General features: G+C 53.8%; 1 protein-coding gene across 1 annotated transcript in view; it reads left to right on the top strand.

Annotated features, from left to right (window-relative positions):
- Positions 1–18,963, top strand: part of PREX1 (phosphatidylinositol-3,4,5-trisphosphate dependent Rac exchange factor 1) — a gene marked incomplete at its 5' end in the record, with an annotated part of 105,391 nt that overhangs the window by 58,324 nt on the left and 28,104 nt on the right. The window contains 8 exons of the mRNA XM_040248738.1: positions 936–1,036; positions 1,469–1,572; positions 1,722–1,771; positions 3,871–3,946; positions 11,165–11,237; positions 15,919–16,061; positions 17,605–17,697; positions 18,709–18,857. Coding sequence (XP_040104672.1) covers positions 936–1,036; positions 1,469–1,572; positions 1,722–1,771; positions 3,871–3,946; positions 11,165–11,237; positions 15,919–16,061; positions 17,605–17,697; positions 18,709–18,857 — 789 coding nt within the window. The remainder of the gene's footprint in view (positions 1–935; positions 1,037–1,468; positions 1,573–1,721; positions 1,772–3,870; positions 3,947–11,164; positions 11,238–15,918; positions 16,062–17,604; positions 17,698–18,708; positions 18,858–18,963) is intronic.

Consider the following 18,963-nt stretch of genomic DNA (forward strand, 5'->3'; position numbering starts at 1 on the left):
TCCATCCATCCATCCATCCTTCCTTCCTTCCTTCCTTCCATCCATCCATCCATCCTTCCATCCATCCATCCTTCTATCCATCCATTTACCCATCCTTCCATCCATCCATCCTTCCATCCTTCCATCCATCCATCCATCCTTCTATCCATCCATTCATCTATCCTTCTATCCATCCATCCTTCCATCCTTCCATCCATCCTTCCATCCATCCTTCTATCCATCCATCCATCCATCCTTCTATCCATCCATCCATCTATCCACCTATCCATCCATCCTTCCATCTATGCATCCGTCCATCCTTCCATCCATCCTTCCATCCATCCATCCATCCATCCATCCTTCCATCCTTCCATCCATCTATCCTTCCTTCATCCATCCATCCATCCATTCATCCTTCCATCCATCCATCCTTCCTGCCACCCATCCATCCTTCCATCCATCCATCCATCCATCTATCCATCCATCCATCCATCCTTCCTTCCATTCATCCATCCATCCAGTTAGCCTGAGGCAGGGCCTGGGGTCTGCTCACACCCACCTCTCTGGCACTGGTCTTGAGGAAAAGCATCCGGCCTCAGCAGGAACCCCTGCCTCTTGTGGCTCGGCTGGTAAAGAATACGTCTGCAACGCAAGAGACCTGGTTTCGATCCCTGGGTCGGGAAGATCCCCTGGAGAAGGGAAAGGCTACCCACTCCTGTATTCTGGCCTGGAGAATTCCATGGGGCCACAAAAAGTCGGACCCGACGGAGTGACTTTCACGTTCACTTTCACTTTTCAGCAGGAACCCCAGGCCTGTGGGGTCCTGAGCTCTGCTTCCCCCTAGGCAGTTCTGGCTGTTCTTCCAGAGAGTGGGTGGGATCAGGCCAGTCCAGTGCTGGCAGTTATGGTCCCAGGATGGGGGTGGCCCTCTCAACTGCGTCTTATATTTCTGGCAGTGAGTTTGTTGCCTGGCTCCTAGAAATTGGTGAAATCAGCAAGACAGAAGAAGGTGTGAACCTGGGCCAAGCCTTGTTGGAGAATGGTATTATTCACCATGGTGAGTGGGGCCTGGGTCTGCGGGGGGTTGAGGGGTAGGCAGGTCAGACCTCAGCAACTGTGTGTGGAACTAACCCAGAGGCCATTTCTATTCTGCTGTGCTGCTGCCTGTTCCCTGGGCGCAGAGTGGCCCCGGGGACATGGCTGCCCTTATAAAACTGCTCACAGGGCTGGAAGATCCAGCACTCACCCAGGGCACCCAAAAAGCAAGGTGACCTCGTAAAGTTATGGGCAGGGAGGAGAATTTTCTCTCTGTCCCTGCAAAAAATAGCAAGAACTGTTGAAATTTTAGTTTCCAGTTGGAGCGTCGGCAGGGGGTTCAGTGAAATTGCACTTGGCATGGAGCCTGGCTGGGTGGAGGGTGAGGATGGTGGTGTGGGTTGGGAGGGGCCAGGGGGCTGCACTCGGCCTCACCAGCCCTGGGTCCTTCCAGTCTCTGACAAGCACCAGTTCAAGAATGAGCAGGTGATGTACCGCTTCCGCTATGATGACGGCACCTACAAGGCCCGGAGCGAGCTGGAGGACATCATGTCCAAGGTGCGGACCCTCCGCCCTGACCCACAGGCTGGACCCCACTGCCCCCACCAGCCCCCCTCTGCTCCCCACACCCTCCTCTCCCAACCCAGGGATTTGCAGTCCCCCGGAGAATGTGACCCGATCCCAGACTCCCCCTTTTTCTCTTTCAGGGTGTGAGGCTTTACTGCCGTCTCCACAGCCTTTATACCCCTGTGATCAAGTAAGTTACTCTCTGCAAGCTTCACCTCTGCCTCTTCTCAGCTGTGTGGCCTTGGGCCAGTAACTTAACTTCTCTGACTCTCGGTCTCCTTCTCCATCCAATGGGACTCATAACTGCACCTACCCTGTAGGTTTGTCATGAGGGTCAAGTGAGTTAATCTATTGGGAAACACTGCAGCATGGTGGCGAAGGGTGTTAGTTCTGGGGTCAGACAGGCCGAGTTTGGATCTCAGCCTGCAAGTTGGTTAGCAGCTATTTCCCTTTGTGGAATGGGGATAATAATAGGATCCACCCCAGGGCCTTTGCACTTGCTGTCCTCTCTGCCTAGGATGTTCTTTCCCTACATACCTGCTCCCTTCTTTCCTTCAAATGTCCCCAAGTCAGAGGGGCCTTTCCGACCACCTTTCTAAAGTATCATATCTGGAACATACTTTGGTTTTCTTTTTGAAGCTTGTCAGTGGCTGACATACTCTATATTTATCTCTTGGTCTGTATACTGTCTTGTCTTCCCCCACTGAATTGTACACTCACCAAAGGCAGGGCATTTGCTTACCACTGTGTCCCCAAACCCTCAGCAGCACCCAAAGAGGCTCTGGCCAGTAGAACTTCCCGCATTGGTAGAAGCACTCTCTACCTGTGCTGCCCAAGGCACTGGCCACTAGTCACACGTACTTTCACACTCTTGAGACTGAAGAGTGTAATCCGAACTCTGATGTAACATTAATTGATTGGAAAACAGCCACATACTGGAGAGTGCTGGTCTAGGGCAGAGGAACCCTCAGTAAATGTTTGTTGAGTGGTGGTTGAAAGGTAACTAGCTTCTTTTGCCTGTGTGTCTGCATCTGTGGAATGGGCATAAGCATAGCTCACCCCCCTGGGGTTGTCATCAGGAGTGAATCTGAGTGGTGCCCGGCTCACGGTGAGGGCTGTATCAGTGCCTGTGATTTGTGAATGTCTTTACTGTGAAGCTTATGGTTGTAGATGAAGGGACAGGGAGGGTGATGTGATCCTTACCAGCTGCAGAGGCCTCTGCCCACTGTCCTGACAGCTCTTACCACCTCTCAGGAGCGGAGGGGCAGGGTCTTCTCCCCTTGGAGGTGAGGTGCAGGGAGCCCCTTTGTGGAGGCCCAGAAGGCAGGTGGGGCCGGCCCGGTCCAGCTCAGACCTCACAGGAGGGCCCCCTCCATCTGCCCCTGGAGGAGGATGTGGCTGGGCCAGCAGCAGGTCCTGGTTACCGCACACGTGCCCTGCCGGGCTCCCCAGCTCCCGAGAAGAGCTCCCCCGATCTGCCTTTCTCAGCCCCGAGAGGGCTGGCTGCAGAAACCCATTTGCGTCGGCTTCAGAAGCTGAGCAGTTGTTGTGGTTTGGCTGCAAGATCTGCACAACCCTTCGTACCACAACTTGGCAAGAATTAGATGCTACGACAGGTCAGAGTGAAGAACCAGGACCGTCACAGACCCCTGCCCTCTGCTTGCTCCTGACTGCCCACTCCAGCCCCTGGAGAGACGTTTCCACGTCGACATAGTTTTACCTTTAGATGCAAGGATGTCAACGATGAAACGAAAGAAAAAAGGGAAGAACTGAAAGTTTCTCTCGCCACTCAAGAGTAAATCAGGTCTCCGCAGGCTCAGCGTTTTTGACGTCTTGGGCTGGATCGTTCTTTGTTTGGGAGCTGTTCTGGGCAGTTTTGAGTGCTTAGCAGCATCTGGTCTCTACCTGCTAGATGCTGATGGTACCTTTGGTAACCCCCCCGACCCCGGTCAGATCACGACAGCCAAAAATGTCACCAGACACAGCCAAGCATTCCTCGGGGGGCATAGTCGTCCCTGCTGGAGAACCCCAGGCTGGGGAGAGTTCCCAGAGCATTAGAGCTGCCTGAGGATGGGGTCCTGGGTTGGGACCAGACCTGCCCTAGGGCTCTGTGAGTGAGGAGCGGGTCCGGCTGGACTCCCTGCCTGGTGGTCACCCCGGTCCCCCGGCTTCTGACCCATGGCTGGAGAATCTGGAAGTCCTTGGACCCCGAGCGCTTTGAGCAGGGACTTCGAGACTGTTTCCCCTCCCTCCTATCCGATCGGCTCACGGCCGGCTTCCTCTCCACAGGGATCGCGATTACCACCTGAAGACGTACAAGTCCGTGCTGCCTGGGAGCAAGCTGGTGGACTGGCTGCTGGCCCAGGTGAGAGCTCCTCTGAGTGCGTGTGACCTGGAGCTGAGGGGCTGACCAGGATGTGGGCCTTTGAGGTTTAAAAAGCTTTAATTTTAAATTTTATTGATTGATTTGGCTGCACCGGGTCTTAGTTAAGGCATTCAGGGTCTTTAGTTGCAGCCTGTGGGATCTAGTTCCTGGACCAGGGATCGAACCTGGGCCCCTTGCGTTGGGAGTGTGGAGTGTTGGCTATGGGACCACATAGGAAGTCCCTAAAAATTTGTTTTAAAATTATTATTATTTTTCTGTCCAACTATCTTTTTATTTTTTAAAACATTAATCTATTTGTTTTAATTGGAGGCTAATTACAATATTGTGGCGGTTTGGGGCATACATTGACATGAATCAGCCATGGGTGTACATGTGTCCCCTCATCCTGAACCCCCCTTCCATAAAATTGTTTTTTAAATTGTGGTAAAATACACATAATATGGGCTTCCCACGTGGCGCTGTGGTAAAGAACCCGCCTGCCAGTACAGAAGACTTGGGTTTGATTCCTGGGTTGGGAAGATTCCCTGGAGGAGTAAATGGTAACCCGCTCCAGTATTCTTGCCTGGGAAATCTCATGGACAGAGGAGCCTGGTGGGCTACAGCCCATGGGGTCACAAAGAGTCAGACATGACTGAGCACATCGGCAAACACATAAGATAACATTTACCATCTTAACCATTTTGAAGTGTACAGTCCAAGAGCCTTAAGTCCTTTATTACACACCCATCACCACCGTCCACTTCCAGGGCTTTTTCCATCTTGTAAAGCTGAAACCCTGTCCCCGTTAAACAGTAGCACCCTGTTCCTCCCGCTGCCCGGCTCCTGGCAGCCGCCCTTCCGCCCTCTCTGAGCTGGCCTGCTCGGGGAGGCCCGTGTGAGGGGCCAGGCCGGGTCTGTGCTTCCGTGTCAGGCTTGTCTCACTCCGCGTAAGGCCTTCAGGGTCTGTTGTGGCCTGTGTCAGAATTTCCTTCCTTTTAAAGGCTGAGTAATATTCTGTTGGGTGGATAGAGCACATTTTAGCGGTCAGTCAAGGGACAGTGGGGTGACTGCCACTTTGAGGCTTTCTGTTTTAAACATGAGATGATCCCGGGCCAACTGGGACAAGTTGGTTCCGTCCTGCCACCAAACCGGAGCCTCCAGGTGGAGGCTGGCCAGGTTGTTCGCTTCACACAGGTCCTCAGGGAGCAGGGGTTAGGCAGAGTCTTGGAAGAATCTGCGAGCTGCTTTTGCTGCAACTTCCCCACGGCGATTGTTCTGCTGAGGTGCTGTGAACCCTCCTGCCTGCCTTCTTTTACAGTTGGAAGCTCCTGTTCACAGCATGCTTATTCTGGGCCAGGGCCTGTCTGGGCTTTTGTGCATTGTCTCACTGAGTCTTCCACCCCATTTGCAGATGGGGAACTGGGGTCCAGAGAGGCCAAGTGCCTAGTCCAAGGGAACACAGCCTGGCAGCAGCATAGCTAGAACTCGGGTGGGCCCATCTTATCCCCTCATGCCTCGGTTCTGCAGACTTTACAGGGAGCCTGCAAGAACTTTCATTCATAGTTTATAAGAAGAATGCACTGGCTCCACAGACAAGGAGACGACTGTGAAATTGAAATGGATACCTGTTTAAACTTTTATAGAGTGCAGCTCCATGGCAGCCTCATTAATTGTTAACTTTCCCATTCATAGAAACTTCATTCCACTCGAAAACAATTTACTGCCTGCATTTTCTCTTGCCGAACAAGTTCCTGATGATTGCCTAGAAGTCAGAGCCAATCTATGTAAAGTAAAGCCTTCTTGGCGTCAAATAACTTCAAAAGCAAGCTTAGAAAATGCCTTGAAAAAACTTTTTCAAACTCCCAAAATGTATTTAATGTAGGATGTGAGTGCATTTTAAAATATGTTTGCTGGGATGTGGGGCCCTAAAATGTGGGAGGTCTTAAAATGACCTTGGATTTGAATTTATAGAGTTGCATGGCTTGAAAGCACAGAGCTGCTAACCATTGTACTACACCACCCCCTCCATAGGATCCCCTGAAGCCAGCCCAGAGTGTGTGCTTTACTAGCATGGCCTCTTGGGAGGGCTTAGGCCACTGCAGGGCTCCCAGCACAGATGAGACAGCAGCTGATTTTGGTGGGATAAGATCTTTGGGCTGTCGGAGGATGAGGCTGGCAACAGAGAGACCGACGAGGAGGCAGATTCAGAACTACAGGCAGGGGAGTACAAGTGCTCCCCTGAGAATGGTGTGGCCTCGAGGGAGGTGGGAAACGTGGTCAGGTTTTGGATTTTTTGAAGGTAGACCTAACAAATCTGCTGTTGGATGGATGGATTGTGGGCGGCGGTTGAGAGAGGAGTCTTGAAGAACTCGAAGGTCCTTGACCAAGCCAGGGAGGCTCAGGGCTGTGACCTGGAGCACTCCAGCAAGGAGGAGAACTAGCCAGAGCAACTTCCTCTGCTGGTTTCTCTTTGTGATTGATGTCAGGCATGGGGGGGACCTGCTCTGGGCCAGTGATTAGCCGTGATCCTGGCCGAAGGGCCCCTGGAATAGCCCAAGTCATTGTCAGTGGGTCCTGAGAATGCCCCACCCCCATCCCCCAGCATCCTGTTGCAGTGGAGGCAAGCGGAGGATGGTGGAGTAAAGTTTGCGGCTGACCCTCTGTCCACTGCAGCAGGCCACCCATTGCTTGGCCTGGTCTGGGGACACAGGGAAGCTACTTGGCGTTGACATAGGATGGCTTCCACGAGATTGACCAAAAGACAGCTGGCATCTGGCTCTGGTCAGGGAAAGGGGAGGACGGTAGGCATATGGGTCTCTCTGCGTGAGAGAGGTTGGCGATGAGGATGTGACCGTGAAGACTGGTTATGGCAAGTCTTGATAAACGTCATCCCCACCTTGTACCTTGGCAGGAAGGTCAAGAAGAAAACATATAATTGTGTAGTTCAGGAGGGTTATTTTGCTTTGAACACCTCTTCATTTCTAACTTCTAGGTCATTCTGCTCCTTGAAACAAAATGTTGGTTGAAACCTCCTTGATCAGCTAGAAATGCTTGTGGCTGCACATAAGAAGAAACTTGACTTGCACAGTAAAGGCATTTTTTTTTCTTTTTTTTTTTTCTTGTTCACATAACTAGACATCCAGAGCTCATGTTCCTAGAGCTCAACGATGCCATTTACACCCAGGCTCTTTCCATCTTTTTGTTCCACCACCTTGCCCGCTGCCTCATTGTCATAAGACAGCTGCCACAGCCCCAGATATTGCATCCATATAGACCTATGGCCAAAGGCAGGCAGCAGGGACAGGTGAAGAGAGGGAACTTCCCTCAGTCCTCTCCCTTCCCAAGTGGCCTTCCTCTTGGTCTCATGGCCAGGTGGGTCCCATATATACCCCTAAACCACTCCCTGGGGAAGACAACAAGGATTGCTGAGGGTGGCTTAGAATTCCTCAGAATTCATTCCTTGAGGCTCCCTGCCAACTCCTTGGATGAATCAGAGTTCTTTTAGCTCTGAGGATGAGGGAGGTACTAGTCCTTTGATTGACGAGCTACATATTGCATCACTTCTGATCTCTGTGTATTATCTCATTTAATCTTCAGAAAAACAGTTGTTATCGCCATTTTACTGATGAAGTAACTGAGGCTCAGGTTTTATAACTTGCCTCAGGACACACAGAAATGGGGTATTCTTATAAGATTGTGTGTGTGTGATGGGGGCTTTCATGATGCCCTGGTAGTCAATAATAATAATAGAGATAGTAGTAATAACCCTCTCTATTGATTATAATCTGTACTGTGGAATCTGAGCAGGGAATACCACTGAGGGGTGGCAGAGGCCTTGGGAAGTCAAGAGCAAATCCAGGGATTAAAAAAATACAAATGAGGATGTGAAGCTCGGCAAGGTTAAGGAGTTGCCCACGGTCACGGCTTGGCCAAGCAGGGGTTTGAACGCGGGGACCCCAGCTTCAGGTTTGCTCTCTTCCCCTCTCTGCTTGCGGTTTTTGGTCTGTGTTGCCTGGGCTCCAGGACGCCCTAGGCTGCGGCTGTCAAAAGGAGGGTGGGGGGGCAGTGGGCTGGGACAGGCGAGAGCAGGTCAGGCCAGGATCCAGGTGCTGTGGGGAGGCTGGCATCTGCTGGCTCCTGTGCCGGCTCTGCAGAAATGTGCCCGAGTGCCTGCCACGCTTGACCCCATGGCCAGTGATAGCTGCCCCGTAGGTTACCCCAGGCTGATAGTGATGCTGATGGAGGTGGGGGTTCCAGCGCCCGGGGGTTGGGGCGGCGAGGCTTGGATGGGAGCAGGCAAAGGGTGGTCTGGCAGCTCAAGGCACCAGCCTAGAGGAAACAGGATAAACAAGGACAGGGCAGGAGCCCTGGCCAAAACCCTGGGCAGCTGTCCTCCCCTCTTGGAGCCTCAGTTTCCCTGTTTGTAACTTGGAGGGAAGGCCTGGCTGTAAGAGGATTCCATTCTCAAGCTGTGACCTTGGGCCAGTGCCCAAGGTCTGTCTGTCCCTCAATGTCTTCATCTGTGAAATGAGGTTAATAAGAGCAGCTGCCCCTAGGTTGAGCCTCAAGGCCGTTAGCGTGGCTGGAGCCCCCAGCCAGGGGGCTGGTGAGCCATTCAGGGGGCAGGGAGATGCAGGTGGTGAGGTTGATTATATTGTGAGGAGAAAATGGGGGCTTGTGACTTTCCATTTCCTCATGGCTGGTGGGATGTGGGTGGGGGCTTACTCTTCAGGTGGGGGGTGCACCCAGGGTTGGTGTGATTCACTCCTGAGCAGAGGATCCATCCTGCTGCTGTTCTCACTTTGGGAGCTGCCCCGTGGGTTACCCCAGGGCCCTCTGGGGAGAAGAGGGGAGGGGATAGGCTGGGAGCCCAGGCTGTGAGAGCTTCAGAGAGCCAAGTGGGCTCCAGACGTCAGCCCGGGCCCCCCCCAGCCTGCCCACCTCCTGGGCCCCTCACAGCGGGAGGCTGTGGCTGTGGATGCAGCCCCCCGGGATGGATGGCAGCCCCCCGCCCCCAGTGGGGCTCAGAGCCTGCCAGCCCTCTAACCGCCAGCCCGGGGTCCCACAGCACAGGTTTGTCATCCATGAGTCAGCCTGGGGCAGCGAAACACTGAGGCCAGCGGCTGCCCCAGGCTCTGCTCTGGGGCCTGCAGCTCTGAATTCATTTCTCCTTTAGCTGAGGAATTCCCTGCCCGGCCACTCTGCTGCTAGTCGCGGGCTCTGTGGGGGTAGGTGGGATACACCCAGAGTGCAGGCCTCTGGCCTGGCAGTGTCAAGCCTCTTGGAATCAGTTCTCACTTGGGCAGTTGTTTAAATGAGAGGCTGTAGGCCCTGTGACCCTCTGAATGGAGTCGAAGTTCATTGACCTGGCTACAAGCTCCTGCATGAATTAGTCCTTGCTCACCATGTCTTTGTCCAATCAGCAGGTGTTTACCAAGCACCTATGGTGTGCCAGGCTCTGTTCTAAGCCCTTCGAATTCAGCAGGGGACACAGTAGAGCAAAGGCCCTTTCCCTGTGGAGCCGGTCTTCACCCGCACCCCGTCCTTGCTGGCCACGCTGTCTTCTGTGCTGCAGACTCCGTCCACCTCTGGACCTCTGTCTCTGCTGTTTCCTTTGCTTGTCACTCCCCCCATGCACACACAATTCACCTATTTTGCCTGGATATACTGAGATTGTTTGGGTTGCAAGAAGCAGAAACAGAATCTGGCTAACTTAAGGAATATAAAAAAGAGACGGTGACTTACTGGGAAGGCCTTGGAGCACCCACAGAGTCAGGAGAGACCCTGGAGCCAGGCCTTAAAAGGAACTGGCACCAGGAAACTCCTAGCTCCCCAGGAGCAGGCGCGGTGGGGCACTGTCTCCAGGGCATGCTCTAAGGCAGGACTGGCTCCAGCTGCGCCGTGACCTTGGGTTCCTCTGCTCAGGGGTCGTGTTCTGAGGCGGGAGGCATTGCACTGGCCTTGCCTGGACCCCGTGGCCTCAACCTGGCCAGGGGTTGGCGGTAGAAGCCTGGAGGGACCTTCCCCTCACAACAGCATTCTACATGGGAGCGTTGGCCCTGAAGGCGGGCCCAGCAGGGGCCCAGCACACTGGCCACACTCGTTCGTTCTTCAGTTTTGGGTTGGTGGCCACTTCCTCCAGGAAGTCTGAGATGAGCCAGAACCCCGATTTAGGAGTATTTTCAGCTGCGAGAACAGAAAACGCAACTAAACACTGGCCTAAGCAAATAACATGCCACACATCCGTAGCACCACATATCAAGAACCTTCTGTCCTTCGCTCCGCCACCCTCAGCAGTCTGCCACCTTTATCATGACATGGCCCTGCAGTCACTTCCTCATGTAACTTTATCCCAGGCAGGGAGGGGTGCTGTTGCTTTTCCCTTTTATTAGGGAGGAAGATATTTTCCAGGATTGCCTGGTAGGCTTCCCCAGATGTCTCATTGGCTAGAGCCAGGTCAGTTAGGAGTTGAACTTGATTTCTTAATATCAGAGAGCCAACTACAGAGGCTGAAACCAATTAGGGGTTTATTTTCTTTAGTACAAGGAAAGGCTGGAGGTTGGTGAGACAGAGCTGCTAGGAGACAATTTCATGATATCTTTGAGGACCACCCTCTCCCTTTCTTTTTGCTCTGCTCTGCTTAGTATGTTTCTATTTTCCAGATCACATTGTGATATAAGATGGCTGCAGGAGCTCCAGCCATCACATCTGTGTTCCAGGCAGGCAGGAGGAAGAGATACAAAAGGCCAGGAATAAAGTGTTTTTCCAGAGCTCCCTATCAGTGATTTCTGCTTGTGTTTCATCGGCCACCACTGGCTATGGTGGAGGTTGGGATCTGAGGTTGTCTAGATAGATGCACTGCCATCTATAACAGTAAGGGTTTCAGTACCAGGGCTGGATGGGGCGGGGGAGGGTTGTTGCTGGGCAATCAACAGTGTCTGCCACATAAAATCTCCATTTCTCTTTTTGCAGTGTTTATCGCATGATATTCCATGCATTTGTCACATTTAAATAATATACAATTATATATTTTTCTGGTTTGGGAGTTGTAAATAACAATCACAGACGTGGTTGGCGATACCACAGTAAATAAGACAGAGGCACATCCCTGCCCTCGTGGAGTCTCCCTTCCTGGGGTGGCAGTGGGCTCTTTGTCCACCTGGCTCAGCCCCTTGGGCCAGGTCCACCTAACACCTTCCCCTTCTTGTTCTGTTCCAGGGTGATTGCCAGACACGTGAGGAGGCGGTGGCGCTTGGAGTGGGCCTGTGTAACAATGGTTTCATGCATCACGGTAATCCAGCCCTCCCCTCAGCCTAGCCTCCCCCAGGGGGTGGGGTGGGGGTCTGTCCTGAGACAGAATTGCTGGCAGGGACCCTGGTCCCTGATGCATGTTTCAGCGAGGGGAAACAGGCCCAGAGACAGCAAGTGGTAGGCTGGCGGCTGCCCAGCAAGGCAGTGGGTGTGGGCCTATGGACTGCTGTGGCTTTGGGCCAGCTCATGCATTCCCCTCCTCCTCCACCCCCAGTTCTGCACCAATGGAGAGACCACTTCAGGTGTCCCGTGGGGACCAAGGTGGCTATCAAATCCATGAGTTTCCCAAGCCTTTAGTCTTGGATGGAAGATGGACTCCCAGGGTGGGCAGCGAGGCTGGGCAAGGTGGGCCTGGTCTATGGGCCTCCTGGGAGGGGAGGAGAGGGGTCCACGGGGACAGAGGCTAGCCGGGCTGTGAGCATGAGAGGGAGGAAGCCAGGCAGGGCCTCGCCCCTCAGACACATCCCTCCTTCTCCCGCAGGGAGAAGCGTGTCGGAAGGGAGGCAGGTGGACGGTGTGAGATGGTCCTGGGGACGGAGAAATGGTTCCACTGACACCGCTTTAAGATAACAGAGAGATTATACCCTGGGCCCAGCCTCCCCTAAGAACTCTGCATGTAGTGATTAGTTGAATCCTTGTGCTGGTCCTTTGATGTTGGTATAACATCATTCTGGGCCCGGGTATAAATGAGGCCCAGAAGCCCAGGCAGTTAGGACACTTGTGCACGGAGGGGCTGGGATTTGGACCCAGGCAGGTTGGTGTTCCAGGCCACCCGTGAGCTCTGTGGCCAGGGGAGCCCCGAAGTTCCTTCTGGTCCCAGGGGAGCCCCCAAGTTCCCACTTTTTTAGGATGAGTGGACTTTTAGCTTCTCCCCCACCCTTGCCGCCAGCAAAGAGCCTTGCTCTGGTTTCCAGAACAACCTCAGGGCCTTGTCACACGCAGTGTTTCCCTCATCCAGGGGCCCCTCCCTCCCTGCCTCATCCCCTGACTTACGAGCATTTCTGCTCAGCTCTGGCCTCTCCAGCAAGGGCCCCCGACCAGCTCGAAGAGGTCCTCTCCTGCCTCCATCTGTGGACCAGCTCAATTCCCTTTTCTTCCTGGGACTGCCCTGTCCCCGTGAGGCTGAGTCCACACCTCCGCTCTATCTTTGTTCATCCGTAGCGTGTCTTTTGCCTTTGGGGACTGTGCTAGGCTCTGGGGACCAGAGGTGAACAAGAAATACAAGTCCTGCCCTTGTGTGTGTGCGTGTGTGTGAGAGAGTCACACAACCGTGAAATAAGCTGAAGCCATGTTGGGGGGAGGAGCGGCCAGAAATCCTCCCAGCGTCTGCTCTGTGCACCAGGTTGGCAAACTCTGCCTGTAGAGGGCCAGACAGTAAATGTCTTAGTTCTTGCAGGCCGCACGGTCTCTGCCACAGCCCAGCTCTGCTCCTGTAGTCTGAGAGCAGCTACAGGGGATGCATAAACAAGTGGGTGTGACGTTTAGCCAATAAAACTTTATTTAGAAAAACAAACGGGGCCACAGCTTTCTACACTTGGTCCAGGAGCCGGATTTGCTGTCCCTTTGCCCTGTGAGGTCAAAGGCCATCAGGTTTGGCCCCTGCCGTGAAGCCAGCAGGCCCGGTTCTGGGCCCAACTCAGCTTGCTGGCAGCAAAGCCCTCTCCTCTCAGCCTCAGTTTCCCCATCTTTCCCTCCCCATCTGAGCTCAGCATTCTGACAGCTCTGGGGCACTGGGGCTCACTCCACAGCTGAGAGGGGCAGGTCGGGCCCAGGCAGGGCAGCCCGGGTCATTCCCGAAACCCACTCTGTTCCCTGCAGGGATCTCTCCGAGCCCCATCCCTCCCTCCCGTCAGCTGGACGGAACCTCTCATTTGTGGGTGAGAGTAATTAGGGGTCCACCCCAGGGCTATTTCGGGAAGGCGGCTGTCTGAGGACCTTCTGCTGGGGGTGACCCCGGGCAGCACTGACACCCTCGGGCACGCTCAGGGAGAGAAATTGCAGGGTGCCGCCCTCAGGCCCCTCTGCCTGCCACGAACTCCAGACCAGGCTAAAAGAGGAAAGGGCCGATCCTAGGGTGGTGGCTGCTGCAAAATGCAGGTTAGGGTGCCGGGTGGAGGGCGTGGTGGGGCCTGCCTGGCGCCTCCTGGGGTATCTGACCTGGGTTCGCCGGGCCCTGCAGTGTCCCCAGGGAGGGGCCCAGAGGCAGTGGTCCAGCCCCCTTGCTGTAGGTGCAGACAAGGAAACTGAGGCTCGTGGTTTAATCTTTGAGGCCGCTCAGGGACATTGGTTGTTATCCCTACAGATGGGGAAACTGAGGCTCAGAGAGGCTAAATGGCCTTGAGGTTGGGGGCACGGGGAACTGACCAAGGCTTTCAGCGATGGTCTGTGCCTGCATCTCACGAAGCCTGGCCAGTGGCCTTGACGGGAAGTTGGGAGTGGTCGCCCCTCATCTGGCCGAGCTCCTGGACTCCGGGGTTCCAGCTGTTTCCCCAGATATTTCAGCTGAGACACAAGACACAGCATAGTGCCTCCTCTTCCTTCTCCTGGAGACTTGTAGCCTTGTGTTTACAGTGGAGGGGTAGCCAGCCGGCCTCCTGGGGCCTGGCTCCCAGCTCTGGGGAAAGCAGCAATTTGAGTGTCTGTTCTCTCCAAGGAGGTAATAGAGGTGGCCTGAGAGCCATGCTCACAAACAGCTAGCTGTCCCGGGAAGGGAAGAAGGCAGAAAGAAAGGCCTCTTGATGCTTTTCATGTCTTCAGAGGCTTTCGGGGAGGCCTGAAGCTAAGGCAGCTGCTTGTCCTTCTTTCCCGGGCCCACTGACCTCAGATGACTGCCTCGACCTCTCCCCGTTATGGAATTTGTCCCTGTACCCATCCGTCAGGCCAGGCTGGGCAGTATAATGAAGAGGAGGAGCCTGGGCTCTGTGACCTTGGGCAGTTTATTTAGCTCCTCTGAGCCTTAGTCTTCCTGTCTTTAAAACGGGTACAGCAAGTCCTCCTTTGTCTGCAGAGTAAGTGATCTTAAGCCTATATTCCTGGTGTGCTCTGCACTAGAAGGTATTTAGTTAAATTGTAATCTACAGGGCCCATATCACATGTTGACTGTTACCAGGTATTTTTTTTCTGTTTTTGTTTTAATATTTTTCAGTCACACAGCATATGGGATCTTAGTTCCCTGACCAGGGATCAGACTCACATCCCCTTCAGTGGAAGCGCAGAGTTTGAACCACTGGACCTCCAGGGAAGCCCCTGTTACTAATTCTTTTTACTCACTTTCCTGCCTAGTCTTAGAGGTCTGAAGACTTTTTCTGTAAGGACCCGGATAGTACATGTCTCAGGTTTTGTGGAACGTACAGTCTTTTGCAATTATTTAACTTTGTCATTGTGACCCCAGAGCAGCCCCAGGCAGTATATAAACAAATGGGTGTTACTGTGTTCCAATAAAACTTTATTTATAAAAAGCGGGAGTCAGCCACATTTGGCCCACAGAGGCTAAGTGTACCATCCCCTGGTCTACAGGGTCTCACTGTGGTCTGTTTCTGATTATTAGTGAGGGTGAGTTCCTTTCCATGTACTTGGCACTCACCACTCTCTTAGGTTTTCCCGTTTGTTAATTAGCTATTTATATCCTTTACCCATTTATCTATGAGTTTCCCAGCTTTCTCTGGTTGATTTGTTGGAGTTTCCTGTATATTCGAGATTTCTCCTTTGTTGATTTTAGACCAGACGGTTAATTTTGAATCTGTGGGCTGCCTATGGCCTTGCTATTGAATGGAAGTCCTTAGTTTTACCATACTGCTCTTTTTTTGGGGGGGTCTTGTATATGAACTCCTTTTCTGTTTTAAGACAAAGATACTTGCCTGCATTTTGTTTGGTGAGCTTTAGTTTTCCTATTCTTATTTAGGTCTTTGATTCAACAGCAGTTTATTGTTATATATGGTGTGAGGTAGGGATCTGATTTTGTTTCTTTCCTGTAAGTGAATCAGTTTTCCCTGTACCATCTGTGGAATACTCCACGTGGTGGTTCGTCATCCATCATATGCTGCTGCTGCTAAGTCGCTTCAGTCGTGTCTGACTCTGTGCGACGCCATAGACGGCAGCCCACCAGGCTCCCCCATCCCTGGGATTCTCCAGGCAAGAACACTGGAGTGGGTTGCCATTTCCTTCTCCAATGAGTGAAAGTGAAAAGTGAAAGTGAAGTCGCTCAGTCGTGTCCGACTCTTAGAGACCCCATGGACTGCAGCCCACCAGGCTCCTCTGTCCATGGGATTTTCCAGGCAAGAGTACTGGAGTGGGGTGCCATTGCCTTCTCCCCATCATATGCTAAGTTCCCATAAAACAGTGTCCTTTTATGTGATAGCTGTTCTCTTCTACTGGTTCTTTATATCTGCTGTGGTTCCACAGCTTTGTACCTTACATGGCTTTGTAACATGCCTTTATATAAGCAGGTAGGATGAGTTCAGAATTTTCATGAGAGTCAAAAAGCCAGGCTTTTATGTGAACTATCCTAATATGTTAGTTTTGGCACAGGACTTTACTTACTAGAACACCATGCTGGCCAACCCAAGCTTGTCCAGGGGCTGGTCCTGGCCCATGGCTGCTAGTCAGCAGATACCACTGAAAGCTCCCTGTGTGAGCCTGACCCCGAGTCTGTGGGTTTGCAGTGCTGGAGAAGAGCGAGTTCAAGGATGAGTCCCAGTACTTCCGCTTCCACGCAGACGAGGAGATGGAAGGAACCAGCGGCAAGAACAAACAGCTTCGCAATGACTTCAAGCTGGTGGAGAACATCCTGGCCAAGCGCCTGCTGGTAGGAGCGGAACTGAGCTTGCTGCATCTTCCTTCCCAGACCTGCCTGCAGGCCTGGGAACCGGGCAACCTTCAGGTTGTGGCTGGAAAAGTTGGGCTCACCTTGGGGCGCCCAGAAGTAAGGGGGGATTTTAGGCGGTGCCTGGCAACACTGCCCAGATGCCAGGCTACTTTCCTGGCCAGACCACCCTCCTGACAGAGGAGACTGGGCTCGCTGGGCTCCCTTTCTTTTTCTTCCCCTCTCCTCTTTTCCACCCCACCCTCAGCCTAGCCTTCACAGGGAGGATGGCCTCCTGAAATGACCCCTCTCACACCAAAGCCTTGGGTCTTCTGGGCTGGCACCCTTGTTCAGTTGCTGCAACTAGCCTTGCAGTTAAGGTAGGACATTTACCAGCCTGGTCAGGTATTTTACCAGCCTAGCCCATCCTGTTTCTGTGCCTCCTGGTCAGCCGCAGCCTCCACCTTGAGGCCTGGCCCACAGCAGGCAACTGGGAGAGAGGCTCAGAGAGGCTGGGTCTCTTAGCATAAGCCAGAGTTGGGGCTGAAGCCTGCCTGACGTGCAGGTGGCTCTGTTCACATCTTTCCTATCGTACTTAAGGCGGGTGCTGATCCAGTTCCCATTTCTCCCGCCACAGAGCCCTCAAGCGCTCCACACCACACTTGGGACAAAATCTTCCCGCCTCTTTTCCTCCCTCTCCTATGCTCCCTGCTCCTCACCCCACTTAGCGCAGATCTCAGATCTTCCGTCTTACCCTCCAGGACTCTGGGGCCTGACTCAGGGCCCTGGCACCTGCTGTGCCCTCTGCCGGGAGCACTTTTCTCCACTCTCTGTAAACTTCTGTTCCTCGTTTCATTCGGGTCTCAGCGCAGATTTTCCCTCCCCTGGCCCTGCTTCTGTGCTGCATTCTATCCCTTTAAGGGCTTTAATTCAAAGTACATGCACCCCTGGGCACCACAGTCTCTATTTCTTTGTTTGCAGTCTGTCTCTCCTACTAGACAGTCAGCTGTACATGAGGCAGGAACTGTGTCTTGTTTGGCGCTGTTTCCAAACCAGTGAAGTACCTGGCCCATATAATAGACAGCAGCTCAGCAAAATACGTACCGAGAAAATAAATGCATTTCCCTACATCCCCACCACCACGGATGCCCCCAAACCTCCCAACCTCCTTGTCGTCCTGCGATGGGGAGGGATGGCTCCTCCCTAAACCCCCTTCCTGTCCTTAAGTTCTTGGTGGCAGGACACTTTGGGGTCTGATTTATTTCATTAAGGCAGTAAGCTGTTATTGAGCACCTACAGTATGACAGCAGATGGGGAGACAGTGGAGCATAATAAATAAGGAGGCTCTGTCCTCAGGTTGGGAGGAGGAAAGGGGAGACAGGCCAAGAAAGGTAAATGAATACATGGTCACCCCACTCCCAGCCCCACCCTAAGAAGATCTGGGACATGAGGAGCCAGCTGGGTCCTGGTCCCCTCCAACCCGCCCCCGTGGGGGCCAAGCTGGGGCACTCCCTGCCTCACTACCTCTCCTGCCTCGAACCCCCAGATCCTGCCCCAGGAGGAAGACTACGGCTTCGACATCGAGGAGAAGAACAAGGCTGTGGTGGTGAAGTCGGTCCAGAGGGGCTCGCTGGCGGAGGTGAGGCGGCTCAGAGGGGCCACCCCAGCCCCCAGGCTGCTTGCGGACAGGAGAGTGGGGCACCCTCCTCCAGCTCAGAGAGCCCTGGAATGGCAGTGGTTCCTCCTGGCTCCTTGTCTTCCTGGGGAAACTGAGTCCAGGTCTCTGGGAACTAGTGATGGAGGCCCCGGGATCCAGGTTGCCCTTCCAGCGTGGACCACCAGCTCCCCCTGCTGGCCCTGCAGGAGCCAAACGCAAAAAAAAAACCCAAAAAACAAAAACAAAAAACATACCAAAAACCGCACCGGGGCCTCTGAATCAGCTGATTATAGAAAAACCAGCCACCTGAGTAAGGCAGGTTTGTTTTGCTGCTCCGAGATGGATACGAGGTCTGGAGGAGGGAGGCCAAGGCTTCAGCCCCAGGGCCTCTCAGCTGTTTTCAGGGGTGTGCAAGATGGCTGGGAGAGAGGCGCTGGCCACTTTTTCCAGGGGGCTCTGCTTGCTTCCTTATAGCAATCAGGAAGGTGTTTGGCTGCATGTAGTAGCCGCAGGCTGGGCTTGACAGTGGCTGGAGCCCCAGGGCTTCCGTTTTCTTGTGATGTAAGCAGTTTAGAAGGAGGTGGTTATAAGTCTTGGTTCAGGGTTGACATCTCTTCACCTTCGCTGGCCAAGGCCTCGTGGTCACAAGGTGGCCACCCTAGGTCAATGCCTCGTGTCCTTGCAGAGCCGGGCAGGAAGCAGGGGCGGGCTGGAAGCTTCTTCTCAGGGAAGATGTCTTTGCCGTTAGTGGCCCCCACAGGCCTCCCTTCACAGCTCGTTGGCTGGCATGGGTCTCACCAGCCTGCCTCACTGTTTACCACAGAGGGCAGCGGGGTTGCCCCGGGGGGAAGTCTCACTCGGGTCCTACTTGGTCCCTGGGGCTGGTGACTCTGCGCCCCTGAACGGAGCGGCTCCTTAGTGAGGAGGAGAGGGGGTCAGTTACCTGGTTGTGCTTGTCTCCCTCGCCACCTGCCCCCACCCCGCCCCGCCCAGATGGCCGGCCTGCAGGTCGGGAGGAAGATCTACTCCATCAACGAGGATCTGGTGTTCCTGCGGCCCTTGGCTGAGGTGGAGTCCATCCTCAACCAGTCTTTCTGCTCCCGCCGCCCACTGCGCCTCCTGGTAGCCACCAAGGCCAAAGAGTGAGTGTCGCCAGGGGCGGGGTGTCTGGTGGCCTTCCTCTCGGGATGAGGAATTGCCCGGGTCCCAGGGGTGGTGGTGGTGGGGGGGGTGCCTGGCTGACCCAGG

The sequence above is a fragment of the Oryx dammah genome, unplaced genomic scaffold (assembly GCF_014754425.2).
Source record: "Oryx dammah isolate SB20612 unplaced genomic scaffold, SCBI_Odam_1.1 HiC_scaffold_10, whole genome shotgun sequence".
Lineage (NCBI taxonomy): Eukaryota > Metazoa > Chordata > Mammalia > Artiodactyla > Bovidae > Oryx > Oryx dammah.